Source organism: Melanostigma gelatinosum (genome assembly GCF_949748355.1).
Source record: "Melanostigma gelatinosum genome assembly, chromosome: 19".
Lineage (NCBI taxonomy): Eukaryota > Metazoa > Chordata > Actinopteri > Perciformes > Zoarcidae > Melanostigma > Melanostigma gelatinosum.
In genome coordinates this window covers 10,205,048-10,224,534 of record NC_136652.1, presented here as the reverse complement: position 1 = coordinate 10,224,534, position 19,487 = coordinate 10,205,048, and the positions used below count along the sequence as shown (strand labels likewise).

General features: G+C 42.2%; 1 protein-coding gene across 1 annotated transcript; it reads left to right on the top strand.

Annotated features, from left to right (window-relative positions):
- Positions 1-1,041: 1,041 nt before the first annotated feature.
- On the top strand, positions 1,042-9,016 carry gpr176 (G protein-coupled receptor 176; the record flags this gene model as incomplete). Its single annotated transcript, XM_079291357.1, has 3 exons — positions 1,042-1,270; positions 5,255-5,507; positions 7,780-9,016. The coding sequence occupies 3 exons, from the start codon at positions 1,042-1,044 to the stop codon at positions 9,014-9,016; spliced, it is 1,719 nt and encodes a 572-aa protein (XP_079147483.1).
- Between the last annotated feature and the right edge of the window lie 10,471 nt (positions 9,017-19,487).

The window sequence follows — 19,487 nt, the reverse complement described above, 5'->3', positions numbered from 1 at the left end:
AAACTCACTGTTATTAATAATTAAAACCGAAAGTAAATTATGAAACACGGTTTTGCTTTCCTGAGGTATGTCCTCTCCTATTTTGGTATTTTCAGCAAACCAAAGAGGAATGTCACGAGTTCCCGTGAGTGGACAGTCTGAGAAAGACAACATCGGGGTTGTGGTTGAGATTAAACCCCATGTTATGTCTGGTTACCTCAGTATATCTGAAAACAAGCTCCTAGGTTTGAACACAGATTGATAGTGTGCCTCATCATTAGAAAGTGTGTACCCAGAGACCCATGCAAGTTTGGAAAATGTAACAAAAGTTCACCCATCATTACATCCCAACAGCATTACTGATCAGTGTGTAGGTGCTCGCTTTGCTTGCCAGACTCAGTGGAGTTCCTCTGTGCTCTATGAAGAAGAAGAGGAGGGGCTCCTCCTCTCCGGTCTTGCACCTCACGCTGCGAGATATTCAGTAGCAAGGTCTCTGCACACCAGCCAGTCTACCAGTTCCCAGCCTGTGAAACAGCGCGCAGCCCGACAGCCACAATATTTTCTTTTCTTTTTTGTCCTTTTTCTGGACGGCTCGTGTTTTCTCGGAACGGACACTTCGCAACCCGGCGTGGTTTTCGGTGCACCGGGTGTCACAGAGCAGCATCCTGCAAAAACCTCACTGCGCACGGATCTCAGTGACTGATTTCTGTCATGCATCCGCATTGGGGGATTACGGGTCATGCAGCATAGGCTTTATTATTTCCCTGTGCTTTGATCCATGATCATTACACCATGTTTTTTCCTGATTTGTCAGACACATGTAGTGACAGAAGATCATTTCATTGTTGGCAGCTGCACGCATTGCCTGCCTGTGTCTGTCTCACATCTTCACTGACATCTCTGCTTGCACGCTGTGTTTTGTAGACCCCCCCCGCCCCCCCTCTCCCCTAATATTTTTTTGGGGGGCAAGGCATCTCCATCATCCTCACAGAAATGCAACACCAATGCTGGCCGCTGACATCCCGCCAGTCTTCTTAAAAAAATAACAATAATAAAACCGACATGGACAGCGGGAGCCGGGCTGCGACGGTCGGAGATGGTGCAGCCAATTCCACAGCAGCCCGCCTCTGGCTGGATCGCCTGAACGCCTCGAGCCCGCCGACGTGGTGGGACAGCAGCCCGCCACGCGAGGGGACCGGGCTGGGCGAGCTGCAGCGCGTCATCCGAGAGCAAGCCTACCGGGACTTCACCACCACCATCCAGGTTTTCATCCTCATAGGTTCGCTGCTCGGTAAGTCGCCTCGAACAAATACACGTATTGTGCAGCCAGAAAACATAATCCTCCTGCTTCAAATGAGCGCCGCACATGAATGTGTTCACAAATGTGGCTATAACGTCCTGTCTTCTCGCTGCTCAAAACACACTCAGCCATGATTGCTCGTGCTGTTTGGAAAAGTATGGACTCAATCACAGGCTGCACAAATAGCTCACTGCGATGAAAGGGATGAAGCGGACTCCAAAAAAGGCACAAAAAAAAAGACTGACTCAGTACCACCTCCTGCTGTGCAGTGCAATGTGGCAGGGTCGGGAATATGGGGTCAGATCAGTCTCAATCATCACAAATGCACACAGAAAGACTCACAAATGCAAACTGAAAGATTCACGAATGCGCACAGAACAATTCACAAATATATTCGATTTACAAATGCACGCAGAACGATTCACAAATACATTCCAATGCACACATGAATAAATTACGATTTATATAAATGTAAAAGAAAATCACAAATATATTTCTGCATTTGTATGTATTTCTGTGTGGATTTTTTATATTTGTTTGTGGATTTGTATGTATTTATTTGTGGATCACACTGCATTTCTTTGCGGATCGCTACACATTTGTTTGTGGGTTTTTGAGACTCCCCTGACGTGGCTGGATTCGCAAATGCGTTTTTTCAACGTTCTGTGATAGTAGGCAACATCTGATGACTTCTCAAAATGTCGACTTTTTCCTCCGTATGTTGTGTATGTGGCTTGAAAAACAAAGGATATATATATTTTTTCCTTTTCAAACAACATCATTTAGATGTGTAAAATGTAAAATAAGAAGGAAATCCAGTACGTTGCTCATTAAAGAGGCTGCTGTCTTAAAGGCAGAGGTTCCCACAGTACTTGAACGCACCGCTGCAGGATGTAAATAAAGCATGTAATAAACACAGGCATGATGCTTGAACATTTTAGCAAAGGATTCAATTCAGTGAAGTCAGTGTTTTCTAGCAGATTGTCAAAGCCACTGTTTGAAGAATTAAATAATGTTTGACTTTGGCGCCCCAAGTGGTCGCCCCAAGAAAAGAAAACTGCAGCTCACAGCAATTACAGACTGATAAGTTCTGCAAATATTTTGAAATATATAAACAGAAATAATGCAGATGATGTAAATACATGTTGCCTTTTGCTAATGACATAATAAACTCAGGCGAGTGAACTGAAAAAGGTGAGCGTTACCTTTTCCGTGACACAGAGTGTATGACCATTAAGTGTAGAACCCAAACTAACATGAAAGATGAAATGCATCAAATACCTGAATCAATTTTAGGAACAGTCATAACACCACAGGGATAGAAGAAGGTGTTAATGGTGTTAATGATGTTTCACACTTTGAATTTGAACAGCTACTGCTACTATGTTTGACACCTGGATGAGTCGATAACAGCAGCTTGTTACCACCAAAGCAGAGATGACACAACTTGCTCTCATGTGTTTGAAGCAGACAAACAAAACAAGTTTTAAATATTTTTGAGTGTTTCACGTCGCTGCCTTTTGGACTGCGATTTGTTCAGTGGAAAAAAAGCAATCATGTTTAGTGCTTGCTCTTTCTCCCCAATGGCTGCATTGAATATGGTTGCCAAGGTGTTTCTCAAGTGCCAAGTGAGTATTTCAGGCACAAAGGGACAAAGTGATGTTACAGACGGCGCAAGGTCTGATGATACAAGAGTAAATGTCCCAATGTTGTGCATGAAGGCACTTACAAGGACACATGTTATTAGTCAGTTACAGTTATGTGAAGCACTTTGCAACCCAGGACTTAAAAACCGCGACACCAATTAAAAAAATGCTTCAAATGTTTTCAAAAAAGCACTCAAAGTCGTACTTAATGTTTGTGTACAATTTTCACACACAAAAATGGCATAATGTATACCATAATGCGTATAAAGGATATAATGAAATTACTTGTTAATTAGAATCTGAAAAAATGCACTCTTTGGTGCTGTTTGTTTCGGTAGTAAATGATTTAAAATGTCCCACCTACAGTATGCCCACTTGCATTGCAACCACTGGGAAGGTGTGACATCACACTATTGCACCTGTACCAAAGTAAGACTCTCACTTAGATCCAGCAACTGTCAAGAGCCTCTCTCTTTGCACGAATATTAATACTGAAAGGTATCACATCTCTTCACTTACCCAATGAAATATCTCAACAACCGTTTGATGGATCGACATGGAATTCAGTACATACATTCATGTCCCTCGCGGGATGAATTGTAATAACTTTGGGGATCCCTTGACATTAAATCTGGCGCCATCTTCAGGTAAAAGTTTCATTTTGTCCAATACTTTGATTCAAGACCTGCAAAATGAATGACATTCCCATCAACCACAGCTGTACTTTGTGTTTCGTGCCAAGTAGCAAAAATGGGCACACTAAACTAAGATGGTGAACTCTGTGCTTGCTTAGCATCGGCATGCTAGCATTGTCATTGGGACCTCATTTTCCTCTTCTGACTATGCAAATTATGACTTTCGGCTCCATCTAAAACCTCTCAGGCCAAATTCAACAACCTCATCCACCATAATGGATTTTTACATCTAACCTTGCTCTTATAGCTTTTATATCCCAGCAAGCTGTAGTAACCACCTTTATTTTTCTTGCAATTGATGGTGAGTGCTTGTATTTCCGACTGCGTCCTGAACATTTACAGACATCAGAAACAAATAAGTGCACCACAGGGAGTATAAAGTTCACCTTTTTAAAACCTTATTAACAAGTCATTACGGTCTCATTGCTCCAAATTATGGAGGGACCTGAACATGGAAAAGCCACCGTTTCCCCGCTTGCACCTGATCGTGTGCTGTCTCACTCAGTCTAATTCATTTCTTCACCCTGCAAAGAGCTGCAACATTGTATTTTATCTGCAGTAGTTCATAGTGTTGAGTGCTTGTGTGCACAAATGCAGCAGATAATCAAACATTTCTCACAGTTCTTGAAATTGTTACGAATCAGTCTACGCAAAACTACAATTTAAGACAAAACACTCTATGTTTGTCTTTTAAAGAGATACCTGAAAGACCACCCTGAATCAGTAGTAATATGAATTATTAGTTGCAGAATTCGATTTTAATCAAGTTGCAGGAGTACACGCTGCACCTTATGTTTTGTTTTTTGACCAAAAAACGCTATTTTAAAAGAGCACATCTGTTCAAACGGACTGTGATCTGGACATTTATATGTCCGCAGGTCCAACACGTGTTGTGTTTCCTTCTGCAATAAGATGCAGGTCAGCACAGTTCAATATAAACAAGGTCCTCTTGCAATGAGCAGAGAAACATTTTTGTTTTTACTTGCAATTAATACTTTCCAGATGTGACTTTCTCCTCAATTGTTTTGTATTGGTAATTGTTAAACCACCCTGAACATGTATTATCGTTGTCTTGCCTTGCTGTGTGGCGCAACATTTTTTTATTGTTTATGCCTTAAAGATGCACCAGTTCATCGGTAAATGAAATGATGTTGCATAGTGTAAGATGAGGAACATTGAATCAATGCTTTTCAACACATTATATTGTTAAAGCTTTACGTCTCACTCCTCGTTCATCCAATCCTTTCACTCCTGAATCTATTCTATCACAGTCTCTGTGCTGGATGGACGTGAGGAAGACTTGGTCGATAAATCATCAATCCATCTCTGCTAACTCACATAGATTAGACGGACACAGGCCCGTCTTTCATACCAGATTACTCTGCCCAATACGTTTTTTTTTTGTAAACCTTGTAGTAGTAAAAAAGGAAACTACAGATGAAAAATAGCCTTTTGGCTAACTCTGGCACATTTGCAGAAATGTTTTTATTAATGTGCACTGTCCCGTTCAAATAAACTTTAAAATTTAAAAAACCTAAAACTAGACAAACAACAACAACAAAAGACAACACAAATGTCTTGAAATCAGAAGACAAACTGATTATTCTAAACAATTGTTCCCTCCTCCCCTCCAGGAAATGCCTCGGTGTTGTGGTGCACCTGCTGCACGAACGTCTTTAAATCCGTGACCAACCGATTCATCAAGAACCTGGCGTACTCGGGTATCTGCGCCGGCCTGGCGTGCGTTCCCTTCGACGTGGCGCTCGGAGCCAGCCCTCGCTGCTGCTGGTGGCTTCACACTCTGCTGCTCTGCAAGGCCATCAAGTTCCTCCATAGGGTCTTCTGCTCGGTCACTGTGCTCAGCTTCAGTGCCATCGCACTCGACAGGTCAGTGAATCATACGCGTAGTTAAAGTAGACGGAGACGATACAGTCGTAGATTATTGTGTTGTTGTTTTTTGAAGAAGAAATCGATTTTCCGATCAGTTTATCAATACATTGCTTGGCCGAGACATTCTGTTCCTGACTTGGAAGTACAGACATCCACGCTGCACAAATGGAGCAACATCAAACTGGGGCTAAACTCTGGAAGATCGTTTTGTTGTAGGGGAGAAAGCCTTTTCAACTTCCATCTACACCCTGTGAACGCCACGCTGAGCAGCCGTCTCCCAGGCATCCCTGCAGCGCTAAAAGCTGCAGCCAAAAGCAGCCTGAGATGACTGCTACACACACACACACACACACACACACACACACACACACACACACACACACACACACACACACACACACACACACACACACACACACACACACACACATGCTGATGCCAATGCTGATCATGCCTTTACTGATCAGGAAAGTCCAAGCTAATTAAATTGACAATACTAAACCCTAATCTCATTAAATGTATCTGTTTATTGTCTAAAACTTTAGAATATTAAGTTCCAGAAAAAGAAAGAATCTGTCTCAAAAACACAACATGTGATGATAAATTCTTATGTGATTCAAACCACCAAATTCACAGAGATATTACCTTGCTGGCTAACTACTGTAGCTATATGCTAACACGCTAGTCAGCTGGGAAAACTCTAGCACCACAGAAAGCACCATGCTCTCCTCCGTAGCGGTCACTTAGCAAGCTAGCTCGGTCACTAATGGGACGATAAGTTCAGACATTTCAAAAAATGTGTTTGTACCATCGACTCCTGTCTTATAACTGTTAGTACTCACGAACAGATATGTATACTGACAGATAACATAACACCAGCGTGTATTCACATCCTGCAGTTTCCTCAAACTGTATCAGACTATATAAAAAAATGTACATTGGACGACTTCAGTATAACGGCTACTGCACTGATCAGCCTCATTCTCCATCATTTAGAATCAATGAAAAACTTCATCACACCACCGACTACAGTATAACACATCTAAGTTTGAGTGTCATTTATTTTTTATGGTGAGTGTAGTCAGATTGTGCATTGTTGCAGCTTCGCCTCAGCCTTAGTTTCACTGCTACAAAGATGATTTTGCCTCCACAGCAACTAATGCTGTCAAACCGATGAATTATTCATTTTCAAGGAGGGCATTCGAGGCTGTGTATGTACAGACGGGCTGAGACTGCAGCAGTTATCGGCTGGTTAACACACACACACACCCACACACACACTCATACACTAGCGTGTAATGATGAAGAGACACTGAGCAAGTCCTTCACGTGATTTGTTTTATTTATTACGAAGGAACAACAGGATGATAGACAATCTGCATATAATATTATGTATAAGACGGACAAAAGATCTAGTGTGTAGGTGTGCTGTGAAAAACAACACACTAGTTCATATACCACACATAAAACATTGTTAATATATCTCCCCATTTGATAACCAGCTGACCGATTTTTATGTTGTCATTCAAAGATGTTTTTTTATTGATGACATTTTTTGGGGGGATTGTTCGCGAGCATTTGATAGCTTGAAAAATGGCAGATTTGTCTTTCATTTAATATGTTCATTTTTTATCGAAATATACCGGGGCAAATCATATCAATAAGCCTCTGTAATACAATAAATATTTATAATATACAGTAAAAAAAACCCACCATACATATGTTAAGAGGCACAAGGATACATTTGGTGTCTACAGATTTGACGAAAAACAACTGGGTCTCTTTCCTTTTTTTTTTTTTTACCAGTATCTCAGCTTATATAATAGGTGCATGCATTTTATATTGTACTCTCTTTCCAGCAAAACCACTTGAAGCTCTACTGTGGCGAGAGGTTCAGTTTTTCAGTTTAAAAATAGTGGAAATCCATTTTCAGAGCAGGATACAGATTCTGCATTTCCATTTGTATTTCCGCGTAAATCATCTGATGAGAGATCTTCATACGCTGAATCAGCACCACTGCGTGCAGGCAACACTCCAGTCAAGCAATAAACGTTTTTCACAGCAGAAGTTTTGACAGGTGTTACTAACAATAACAATAATAATGATTGCTGAGTTGTAAAGTGTCTTAATAAGCCATGACGGTAGCAGCTAAGTGGAATTCAGCCCTCATTGTTATTTAACACCTGGGATGTTTCTGCTGTGAGTCGACCTGTCAAAATTTCCTCTGTGAAAAAGACCCACAAGTCTCTTTTTGTCTTTGCGTCTCCAGGTACTACTCTGTGCTCTACCCGTTGGAGAGGAAGATCTCAGATGCAAGATCCCGAGATCTGGTCATCTATATTTGGATCCACGCGACGGTGGCAAGCCTTCCCGTGTTCGCCGTGACCAATGTAACAGATGTGTACGTCACCTCGTCCTGCTCCGATGACCACGCCCGCTCCCTGGGCCACAAGGTGTACGTGTTGATCTACAATGTCACCACGCTGATCCTCCCCCTCGCTCTGGTCTTCCTCTTCATGCTGCTGATCCGCAGGGCGCTCAGTTCCAGCCAGAAGAAGAAGGTGATAATCGCCGCGCTGCGGACTCCCCAGACCAGCATCTCCATCCCGTATGTGTCCCAGCGAGAAGCTGAGCTACACGCCACTCTGCTGGCTGTGGTGCTGGCCTTCTCAGCCTGCAGCGCCCCCTATGGGGCATTGGTGGTTTATCGCACCATTTTGGCAGACACTACAGAGCTACCCATTTCGCTGTACCTGACGGCCCTCTGGCTACCCAAGGTGTCCCTGCTCACCAACCCACTTTTGTTTCTGACTGTGAACCGCTCAGCGCGTCATAGCTGGCTGGACCTGCTGGCCAGGATTCACAGACGTTACAGCCGCCGAAACGTGGTCAGCACCGGGGGTCTGGCCTCTTTAGGAGCAGAGGGTGTGATCGGGGAGCCGGTGGGACTGGAGACGGCCGGCCGCTCTGGGAGCCAGCTTCTGGAGATGTTTAACATTGGCCAGCAGCAGATCTTCAGGCCCTCTGAGGAAGAAGGGGAAGAAGACGACGCGGAGAAAGAGATCCCTTGTCAAGGATCAGAAGGCTGCTCTGGGCCTAAAGAGGACCTCAAGGGTGGGTCGAGACTAGGAAGCTTCAGAGGGGAGGTGATCACCAAAAAGGATCCTCTGCAGGGGACAGGGGGAGGGCTGGTCATCACCAAGGACGGGCCTCCTTCAACCATAGCACCCCGGGCCTCTCCGGTCCACACGTGTGCTTACGCCTCTTCATCTCAGGTGGCACCAGCTACACCCACAGAAGCTGAGGACTCCACACAGTTTGGTTTTGGACCCTTCGAGCTGCCACCTCAGTGGTTACCAGAGACCAGGAACAGCAAGAAGAGGCTGCTGCCTCCGCTGGGTAACACACCCGAGGAGCTGATCCAGACCAAACTGCCCAGGCCGCGGCCTGAACGGAGAATCAGCAGGAACAACAAGGTCAGCACCATCTCCACTGTCGACCCGTGAACTATTCTGGCCTCTGACCTGCAACACTGTACACAGCTCATTACAGGGAAGACGTCTTGGGTTGGCACAGGCCTTCACAGGATATTGATGTGTCACGTTGCTCGGTTAATTTGACCCCTTTTAGAGGTCCAGGTTTTTTCACTGAACTGCACAAAAGCTAGACTCCTGAAGCACTGCAGTTTTCTTATTGGCAAGAATCAATTTCATATTGAAAATATTTACAATGCTGTGAGAAATGTGTCTGCATGATTATTGAGGAGGCAGATACCTTTTTTGAATCTTCTTGTTTTGATGAGAGCTGGCATCAGTAGTTTAATGAACACTGTACAAATCCAATTATCCTGAGAGATGCACTGATACAAAAGAATACATTTCCATAGAGTCAAAAGAATCAAGCCGGATATTGAATCTCCAAAACAAAACATTTTGTACTCTGTTGCACTCGGTAAATGAACGAGTGTCAGTCCTTTCACTGAACCCTTTGTCTCACTTTTGGAGAATATTCAGATTTCTTCTAATGTGGTAGATGTTGTTGTCATTTGTACTTTAAATGTATGTGGAATTGATAAAGACGAAAAATGCAGATGTGTGCAAATACATGTGAAAAGAATGTGTTATGTTCAGAGTTTAATTGGTGTTCAGACATGTTTTCTGGAACACAAAGTGCATCAAATATACAGAAAAAAATGGAAGAATATTACAAATGTGCTTTGATGAGAATAAGAAAAGAAAATCCAGGTCGGGCATCTTTTAGTCCCCTTCAATCAATATTATTGATTCCTCCCCGGTTTCCTGAAAATCAATTGCTCAATGAAATTACTGTAAAATAAAGCAAATAAGAGCTACAAGCGCACATTTCTATATCACCAGATAGTCTGTGAAATGGTTTTCAATTTTCAATTTCTCTGACACATGGTACTGTCTGCTCTGCCTCCTTTGTGATGCATAATTCAACAGCGGCAGCCTCAACCTGAAGCTTTGGATGAGGTAAACCGAGCTGGGCGACACTTCAAATATTTGTCAAGGCGTAACTCCATTCGGGGCTACCCACAATCCCCTGCTATGTCCACAAAGGACCGGAATCTATACTGCATCCTACCCATGCTGTTATCAGGCACAATTGTGCAGTCATGCCTGACTGGAAACAGTGTCCATTGCTGCCACAGGAAAGAGACGAGTAACATGTTTATTGTTATACGTCTGCAAGGACACACCTTGAAGGCCGGTCCGTGAAAATATTGTCTTACATGAAACCGGTCCGTGGTGCAAAAAAAGGTTGGGGACCACTGGTGTAGAGCAGGGGTCTTCAATGTTTTTCAGGCCAAGGACCCCCAAACTGATAGAGAGATGGAGCAGGGACCCCCGACCATATATATTGTATAAAAATGTGTTTTCATGCTCATTGTGTTGAGTAGATTGGGGAGTGTCCTGCAGCACCTCTTAAGACAGGGGTACTCGGGGGCCTTGAGTTTGACACCCCTGTCTTAAGAACTGCATTCTGGGAAGACTACGGAGTTACCCAGGTCGTAGCCCTGGCTTCTCGGGGCCAATGCTGACGGTGGGCGTTTGGACTGTGGGGAAGACTCAGTGGCGCTCTTAAGCCCCGCATGGTGATAGGTGTCGCTGTGTGGGGCAAGCCAGCGCGGCCCGGAGGACTTGTTCCTCTGGAGCTTGAGTGGCTGCCGTCAGCAGAGTATAAAGATGGCCGGCCAGTCTTCAATGCAGGCTTCCGGTGTGTCCGATGTAGGCTGCTGTGGTAAGACACTCGCACCAAACTCCTGTCGTGTAAACCAGCAGCATATCTGACCTGTAACTTTGGATTCAGAATAGATTTTGTCCGTGAGCACTTTTCGTAATTTAGCTGAGTATGTTTGGTGCCACTAATAATTTAAGGATTACCAAATCCCTCCTTGAATGTCAAATTGTTAGCATTGATTATTTACTGAGAGTAAAGTACAGTACAACTTAGAGAGCTTTGCTTAGAGGAGGGATATTTTGAAATATAGTATTTATAATTATACAGTTGTAAATTAATTAACTGTGTAAAGTTTGGGGATGTACTCTAACCTCCTACATTAGGACAGTCTTGTTATGCTCTCATTCACTCACTCATCTCTCTGGCTCTCGCTCTCTGGCTCCTACTCTATCAGCTGACTGGGCGATTTCGCCACGGCCTCCCTCAGCCAATCATATATTTCCTGTCAAACTTGAAAGACCTGTTCTCTTCTGTGCAGTCAGCTGTCATTTCAGTACAAACCCATGTGACCCTCCTCCCCATTCATCATCACATCTGGTGCTCAAGGTTTCTTCCACTGAGGGCAGTCCCACTCAAACATGCCGTCATCTATCTTCAACCTGCTCCTGCTGTCTTCAACACCCCCACCAGTGTCGACTCTCCAAAACTTTACTTTGCAGGATTTAATAAATGTACCGTATTTGGTCACTGTAAATTAAGTTTCTCCTGATTTTACAACCTGTGTCTCCCTGTAAGTGTGTGAATTATCTCCCAGTGGCTTCAGTTCTCCTATTTATTATGTTTTTTGTGATGTATGTTTTGTTATTTCAAACTAATTTGCAATCATAAGAAGCGTGGTCTTTGTTGGTGAAATGTTTCTTATATACAAAGAACAATGGCTCATCGTAAAACTCCAAAAATATAGCAGAGTAAAATCTTTTAGGTGTGTTTTCTAGAAACTACAGGTCTGATGAGGAAAGTGGGAACAGGTGTGTAGGTGGGAGGGGATGTCATGTGACCAGGACTGGCAGGTCTGGGGAGTGAGCAGGGGCTGGAGAGAAGGACAGAGAGCCAGGACGGGCAAAACCACCAACCCACTAGAAAGTCTCTGACCTCCCTCCAACTTCTCAGACAGTTTAAGTGGTTTGTCAACTCTTATCATTTCATAAAGAGGTCATTCTTTTTGATTGTGCTTAAAGTGCTTAAAGTAAGTGCTTTAGTGTGTGTGTGTGTGTGTGTGTGTGTGTGTGTGTGTTTCTTCCAGATGACAGGGGACTGGCAGTACATCGCCCTCGTGGTGGACCGTCTCTTCCTGTGGTTGTTCGTCATCATCACCACGCTGTGCACCCTGGCCATGTTCTTGGACGCTCGTTTCAACTACACGCCCGACAACCCCTTCCCTATATACAGAGAGGCTTCACATGAGTGAGTTTAGAAATCCTTTACACTTCTAGTGTTAAGGGCCTTTAAACTTATTTTCTCAATCAGCTTCTTACTCTGAACGATGGGTTCCTACTTGTAAAGAAAACGTGTGAAAAGTGAGAACGGTTTTGGTAATTTCACGACCTCTTTCTTTTAGTATTGATGTTTCTGTCTGTTTTTCTCTCTGGCTTGAAGTGGGCGGGGCTCAGTAGGAACAAGGTGTGTTTTTACACCACATACTTTCACCTCTTATTCAGTCAGGAATATTAATAATTATAGAAAAAATGATTTTGATTTTAAGCGTACTTTTCATTGTATGTCTTTGCATGTTTTCATTTTTTGCTGATGACTTTTGGTCTTTGATGGAAAAACAAGCTCCATGCAGCAGCTGTGCTGGAGCTGTCGGTGAAATCATATGATCTTCATCCGCATGTCGTCCAATAATCAACGATGATCTCCATTTCCATGACAACTGGAGCTCCATCTGAGCTGAGGAAGATCATGTGATATGATTGAATGCTCCAGAACGGCTACTAATCTGACATAGTCATGATATATATATTTTTTACTGTTGAGAAATTGGTGATCATTTATAGTATGTGCTCCATTTGTATGCTCCACATATTTGCCACATTTACAGTGATACATGCAGTATAATGCACCATATACAGCATCCTTACACAACCACTTTACCAGCACACAGGTAAAACTCCAGTACTTAGTTTTTGGTTTTCGTTGTGTTTTCACAGATTGTTTGACGAATGGGGTCGTGAACGTCTAGATGTATTAATAAGAGATCAGAGGCTTAGTGCCTATGCGACAGCTCTAATGTATTCTGTCAGCAGCACTGGGTTTGGCCATCAAGCAGCATGTTAACTCTCAAATTCAGGTTCAATTCAGTTCATCAGAGTTTCTCTAAAACCAGCTTTTATGAGCTTGAACACATCTCTCGTTAGCAGAAATGGCAGAGGAAATCAGGCTCGCAACATTTTACATTGTAACAAATTCTAGCAGCTGCGATCCAGACTGTAAAAGTAGTTCAATCTTCTTTGCAGTCTGTGTAAGAAGGAGCACATGAGGGATTTTCGAGCAGCAGAAGCAGGAGAACAAAGTCTCTGTTTGTTGTCAACTTTGGTTTATTGCAATCCAAGCAGGAATTGTCGTCAATAGGTTTTTTTCACGTCGTCACTGGTATCGTCATCCATGCCCCCCCCCCCCCCCCCCCCCCCCCAGTTCTCATGTCCATGGAAAGTCCACAAAATGGTATTGTATTACTGGTGCAGTCTTAAGCCAGTGCGCACAATCAGTTCACTGATGTTATCAAGGGACAGAAGACAAACACAACAGGTAAGAGACAGATATTTCAAGGGAAATTAACAAGATTCTTTAATCCACAAAAAGGCTTTTAAGGGCCTTTATAATAGGATTTATATTTTATTTTTGACAATGCATTTTTATGAAAACATTATTTTAACTGAGCTAGAGGATTTTTAAAAAATTGCATAAATCTTCCTTTTTCAGACTAACTTGTGGAAATGCATCCCAGTGGATTTGTTCCTCGTTCTATTTATGCTAAAGAATTATGCAAATCCATCCAGTGTGCATTTGAACTGGAAAGACTCCACTCAGGATGTTTCTCATTTGAATTAGAGCATATTCTATTTAGGCTGTCTGCCATTTTGGCTCCAGTTTTTGGATGGGTTTTCTCCTCATGTTCAGTTCAGTCTGTTTACAGTAACCAATTCAATTTAAAACTAGGTTTTATTATCTTTTTTTCCCATTATTCTTACCACAATCCCAGCAATTAATCAGTAAAGATGCCAAACTAGAGCAGAATGAGCATAAAAACAAAATTGTTCCCATGAAGTTAAAGTGTGTAAAATTAAAATAGCCCATTGACAATCACTCTTGACACAGATGGCAGTGTGCTGGTGAAGAGGTGAAAGGGCACACACGGTAATGACAGCAAAGATACATCATAGGTAAGCTGGTTTAAAGGGCAGTTTACACAATTTACCACAGCAAAGAACTTTCCTCTAATAGCATAGCAATGAAATATTTGTTTAATTATCCATATAAACATTTTCTCCTCATGATTATAGCATCTGTCTGTGCCTTTTTAAGAATATTTCATACAAAATAAAATATTCTTATGAGAATTTTCTCATCTGTCAACTCTGTGGTTCAGCTTTGGTTCAATTTTAGCAACTAAACTGTGGCGGATGTGACTCGGTGTAGAGCGGGTTGTCCTGTAAAAAGAACCGAACTGAACCCCAATCTGCTCCCTGGGGATTCACAGCAGCCCGCTGCTCCTGAATGCTTAGGATGTGCTAAATGCAAAGGTCAAATTTCATGTATGTACCAATGAGGATTCAAATAAAGTTCACGTTAAGAAACAACTACTTGGCTAAGGTCAACATTGAGGGACGCAAACAAGTACAGGTCTCTTGTATCAAAGTGTGATGCGTTACAACGTCACACTACTTCTGCCTTCGACAACACTGTCAAAGCCACCGGGAGGTCGCTTGTAACATAACTTGTTAAAGAAAGTGGAACAAATGTCGTTGTTCTGGTGAGAACAGTCTCGGCTCGTCAAGATCTATGTCCTTGTAAATCTGTCCGTGTTCGATATTCATCTGGGACTTCAAAATGTTCACAGCAAGACTGTGACCAAATCCTGCAGTGGTGGAAGAAGTATTCAGGTCCTTTACTTAACTAGAAGTATTAATACCACCGGGTAACAATACTTCATTACAAAGTTAAAGTCTGTTTTAGTATAAAAGTATAAAATAATAGCAGATTTCTAATGTAATAGCAGGATTTCACTGATGTAGTTGAGGTGGAGCTCATTTTTAACTGTACGACCACAGACAATTATTACTTGAATTATGGATTCATCTGCTGATTATTTTCTCCATGAATCAATGTATCCTGCAATCTCGTTCACATCCATTAACACACATTGAAACGTTGCTCCCAGATGCTGAGAGCTAACAGGGAATCACAGAACACAACCGTGCAGAAGAACATGAGATTGCTTCATTCAAATGCAATAATAATCATGATAATTAAACATGCTGCGTCAAAGATTATCTTCATCACAGAAAATCAATCACCAATCAGTTGACAGATTCATTATCAGGGCCGTGGATACATTCACGAACAACAAGTTCACTCATTCCACTTACACATAGATGCAGCATGAAAGAGTTTTTAACAACTTGATTTTTCTTCTTTTTTTTGGGTCATCATTAGTCGTAATAACTGGAAGTCTGATTTAATCAGCATGGTTGCTAGGCAACAGGTAACCCAGATGCTGTTAGCGCAGGTTCTGTGGCAGCTCGTGTTTCTTCCTTTCAGCTGGCTTCAAACACAGAGCGGAGGACAGTTCAAGTGATGGCGAAGGACCCTTTCTGTTCATGTTAACAGCTCCACGGCATTTTATTCTAATCAGTTTCTCCTCTATATAACTGAGCTCTTTTTAAAATCAGCGTGACATGTTGTCTGTTTTCTGGTGATTCAATTCAGTTCTGAGAAACACATCTCATGCTGACAATGACGGAGCTAACATACTGATGTTTAGCAGGTATGATGTTTTCCATGTTCCCCTTCTTACTTTAGTGTGTGTTAGCATGCTAACATCTGTGAACTAGCGCCACACACAAAGCCCAGCTGAGGCTGATGGGAATATCATTCATTTTGAAGGTATTTGGTTATAAACCAAAAAGTATTTTATACACAAAAAAATGTTTCACCCAACGATGGCGCCAGATGAAAACTCAGGGGGATCGCCTAAATGATTCAAATTCATCCTGAAGGGAACAGTAGTGTGCACACCGTGTGTCATCTCAAATAGTTATTGAGACCGACAAAACCACAAGTCAACTTCATTGCGGTGTCAGGAGACGACTCAGAGTATCATCAAATATATTAGGATGCATCCTCTGGGGAACATGAGTGTACAAAATTGCAAATAGATATTTCAGTCTGCTCCAAAGCGGGCAGATAAAACACACCTTTATCTCTCTCTCTCTCTCTCTCTCTCTCTCTCTCTCTCTCTCTCTCTCAGGCATCTGTGTGATTTCACACTTGTTGTTGTTGAGGCCTTGATGAATGAATGCAGCCCCATCCGACAGGTTGAAGGAAGCTGTTTGAGTGCCTGAGGGCAGAGAGACCCAACTTTTCTTCTCAGCCGCCGCTCACACTGTCTTGACAGCCCGGAGAAGAAAATGTAGCGAGTCACAGTCGTGTGCTTCTGCAGACTTTTTGTTTTTCACATGAGTTTGAGTGAGTCAAACAATTCCCTCTGCCTGAAACCCACTAGCAGCAGCACGTCACTTCGAGTGTGTGTGTGAGGGCAAACCTGTAGGTGTGGATAATGTGTGTGTAAGGTGTGATCACTATGTCAGGTCTCCTCGACACTGGCACTCGACCACATCTGTGAACGCTTGACATTCGTACAGCAGTGTGTTCCAAACGCTTCAGGATGTGGAGGAAATCCCCAAAATAAAATAAAAAGACACACATATTATATATTCAGACTGATAGTGTGTACATGACCTCAGAGCTCAGCCGGCACCTTTGCTTGGAGCCACTTGCCTCTCCTTTTTCATCAGGTGTTTCTTGGAGACAAATGGCTGTCATGATGATTCTCTCGAGGCTCTTGCAGCGCTGATGCTGGCAGGAAATATACAGTGCATGTGTTTAACTGTGCAATTAGACGACAGCAAAGACAATGGAGCGTGAGCTTGACCAACATTTTTACTGTAGTACAGTGTCTACAAGCAGGGCATATGAATATTTTATATTGTATGAAAAACATTACAAATATTAGTTTTAAGTGTATTTTTGACTGATCTGCTTTTAACATTTTTTAAATGTTTTGTCCAACTATAGGAAAGCCAATCACTTTCTTTCCAAAGATGAGATGAGAAGACCTGCAATGTATCTGGTGCTGAAGTCCAACTGAAATTAAATTGTCTCTTAAGCATATCTGCTCACTCAATTTAATATCTTATGGTTTTGGTTTCTGTTTTTAGAGCACCCGGTCTTTTTTTAAAGATTTCTTTTGCATTCTTTCTTTCTTTCTTTGACAAATAGAGAGAGGTTACGGAAATACTGTGGAGAGAGATATGACATGCGACGAAGCCAAACGTCATATTTCTGATGACTGCAATATCTCCCACACAGAAATAAATGAATTGTGAGTTATTGTAAAAACCTTTGAGCTCAGCATAAAGGTACTATATAATGTCATCCATTCACTGTTAAATGCAGTATACTTGCAATGGATCCATAGCAGTGAAAATCTGCAGTTGTCATGCTTTGTCAAGGTGACAAAAAAAACTTCTGATGTCCTAATACAGGAAACAAATACATTCACTCGATCTTGATTAAGAAAAAAACCCCTCTAAATATCACAAATAATGCAGCAAAAAGTTTGTACAAACACATATTTTACTTGATTAGTTAATGCTGTTCAAACTAAACAAATTGTGCCTTTTGTTGTCTGTTTTGTCAGAACTCCCTCCATTGTCTGTCGAGTGGTGAATGTGAGTAGGCCATGAGAGAGAGAGAGACGGAGAGAGAGAGAGAGAGACAGAGAGGGAGAGAGAGAGGAGCAATTACCTGTGCTGGTGAATGGCGATGGACAAATATCCCCATGGCAACCTCTACCCCAATTCTCGGAATAATGGTGATGATGGTGAAAGCAGGAATAGACCGACCTGTTATGTAATCTGTATGATCTATACTGTAAGATCGTTCAGGGGAAATACACGCGTCTTTCATGGTCCCTAACAGTTTACACTTCATGTCTCAGGAAATCTGATTTGGATTTGTGTGTGGAAAAGTATCCTGTTGATCAGGTGATCACAGCTAAAACGTGTAAAAAATGTCACCATTATTTAACTGTTGGAGACAGCCAGAGAGAGCGCGGGCAGGACCTAACCTGAGCTTTTCCTGGCCTGTCAGAGGCGTTTAGGAGACAGATCATCATCCCTCTGGGAGTCCGGCGTTCGCCCGAGGCGTCTCCTGCTCTCTGGGACTCTTGCAGGGTTTGTGTCAGACCGGTAATTCCAGGAACGACGACAGCGAAACACGTCCAGAAGTCTTTGGGAGGTCTGGAGGTCTCACTGCCCGACAACCAACCTGCTGCAGGTGATGAATGTGTAAATGAGTAAATAAGAGGGTGAACAGAATCAATTATCAAAAGTGTCAGCAGATCAATATCAGGTGATGCTGATCTTTGGTGCATTTTATATGCACTGCAGTTCCTTAAGCAACGTAGACGTTGGTAAAAATGGTGGCATTGCATAACATTCACAATCTCACTGCCTGTCTACTCTAAAACATAGAGCTGGTGTTTCCAGATTCATCCATTCTGGAAAACCTCATGTTTAAGTGTCATTGCCTTAGTGCGGGACAGACGGCCCAAACAGATAGTGTGAACATCTTTATAAAAAGGTCCTGAATACACTAATGTGGATGCATGTTGCCTTCAAACATAAACATTGTTTTCAAAATTTGCCCGGTTATTGTCGATGTAGTATGAATATCAAATTAGGCACAGGTTGGACATGAAGACACAAAACCCCTTCGATTGGAATGAAACACTCACAAAACAATCACACCAGCATTAGGACGTTCAAAACAAGCTTGTAAACTGCATTTCAGTTACATCACCGCGTTTAACAGATCACATGTTCCATATGGCTTTATTTGAATGTGACTTTAAAGGCTTAACATTTTCACTTTCTCATTACATGCCGAAGCACACGGCTGACCTTTTGTCCCGAACATGACTGTAATTCTTAATTCTGCTGTGAGCTCCTTCCCCAGACATTCAGCACTCATGGCACTAATGTAGTGTGACATTTCATTTTCTAAATTGGTTTACTTGAGCAGAAAGGTTCGGTGACATGATTGGGTGTTGTATTTGTTTAAAAAAATTGTAATTTACCTGACCTTTATTTAAATATTTAAATCTTGTTACAAGGTAAGGAGTGGACTTTATTATCCCTGCAGGGAAATTCAGCAAAACAGTAAAAACTGGACATACAGATGATATAAAAGTATACTACTGCATTATATAGTCCAATAATACACACTGTGCTCTAATAATACACACAGAACTGCTTTAAAGAACATTTTAAAAGTATAAAAAAATAATTCTAATGGAATACAAACTTATTTTCCTTCAAAGAAATCTTTCTAGAAAAGCAACTGCACAACGAGTTGTAGACAAAAACAACAACAACATTGGTTGTGCCAATAGGGGGCAGTAGTGCCCCATAGGAAACACTTTTTGACCAT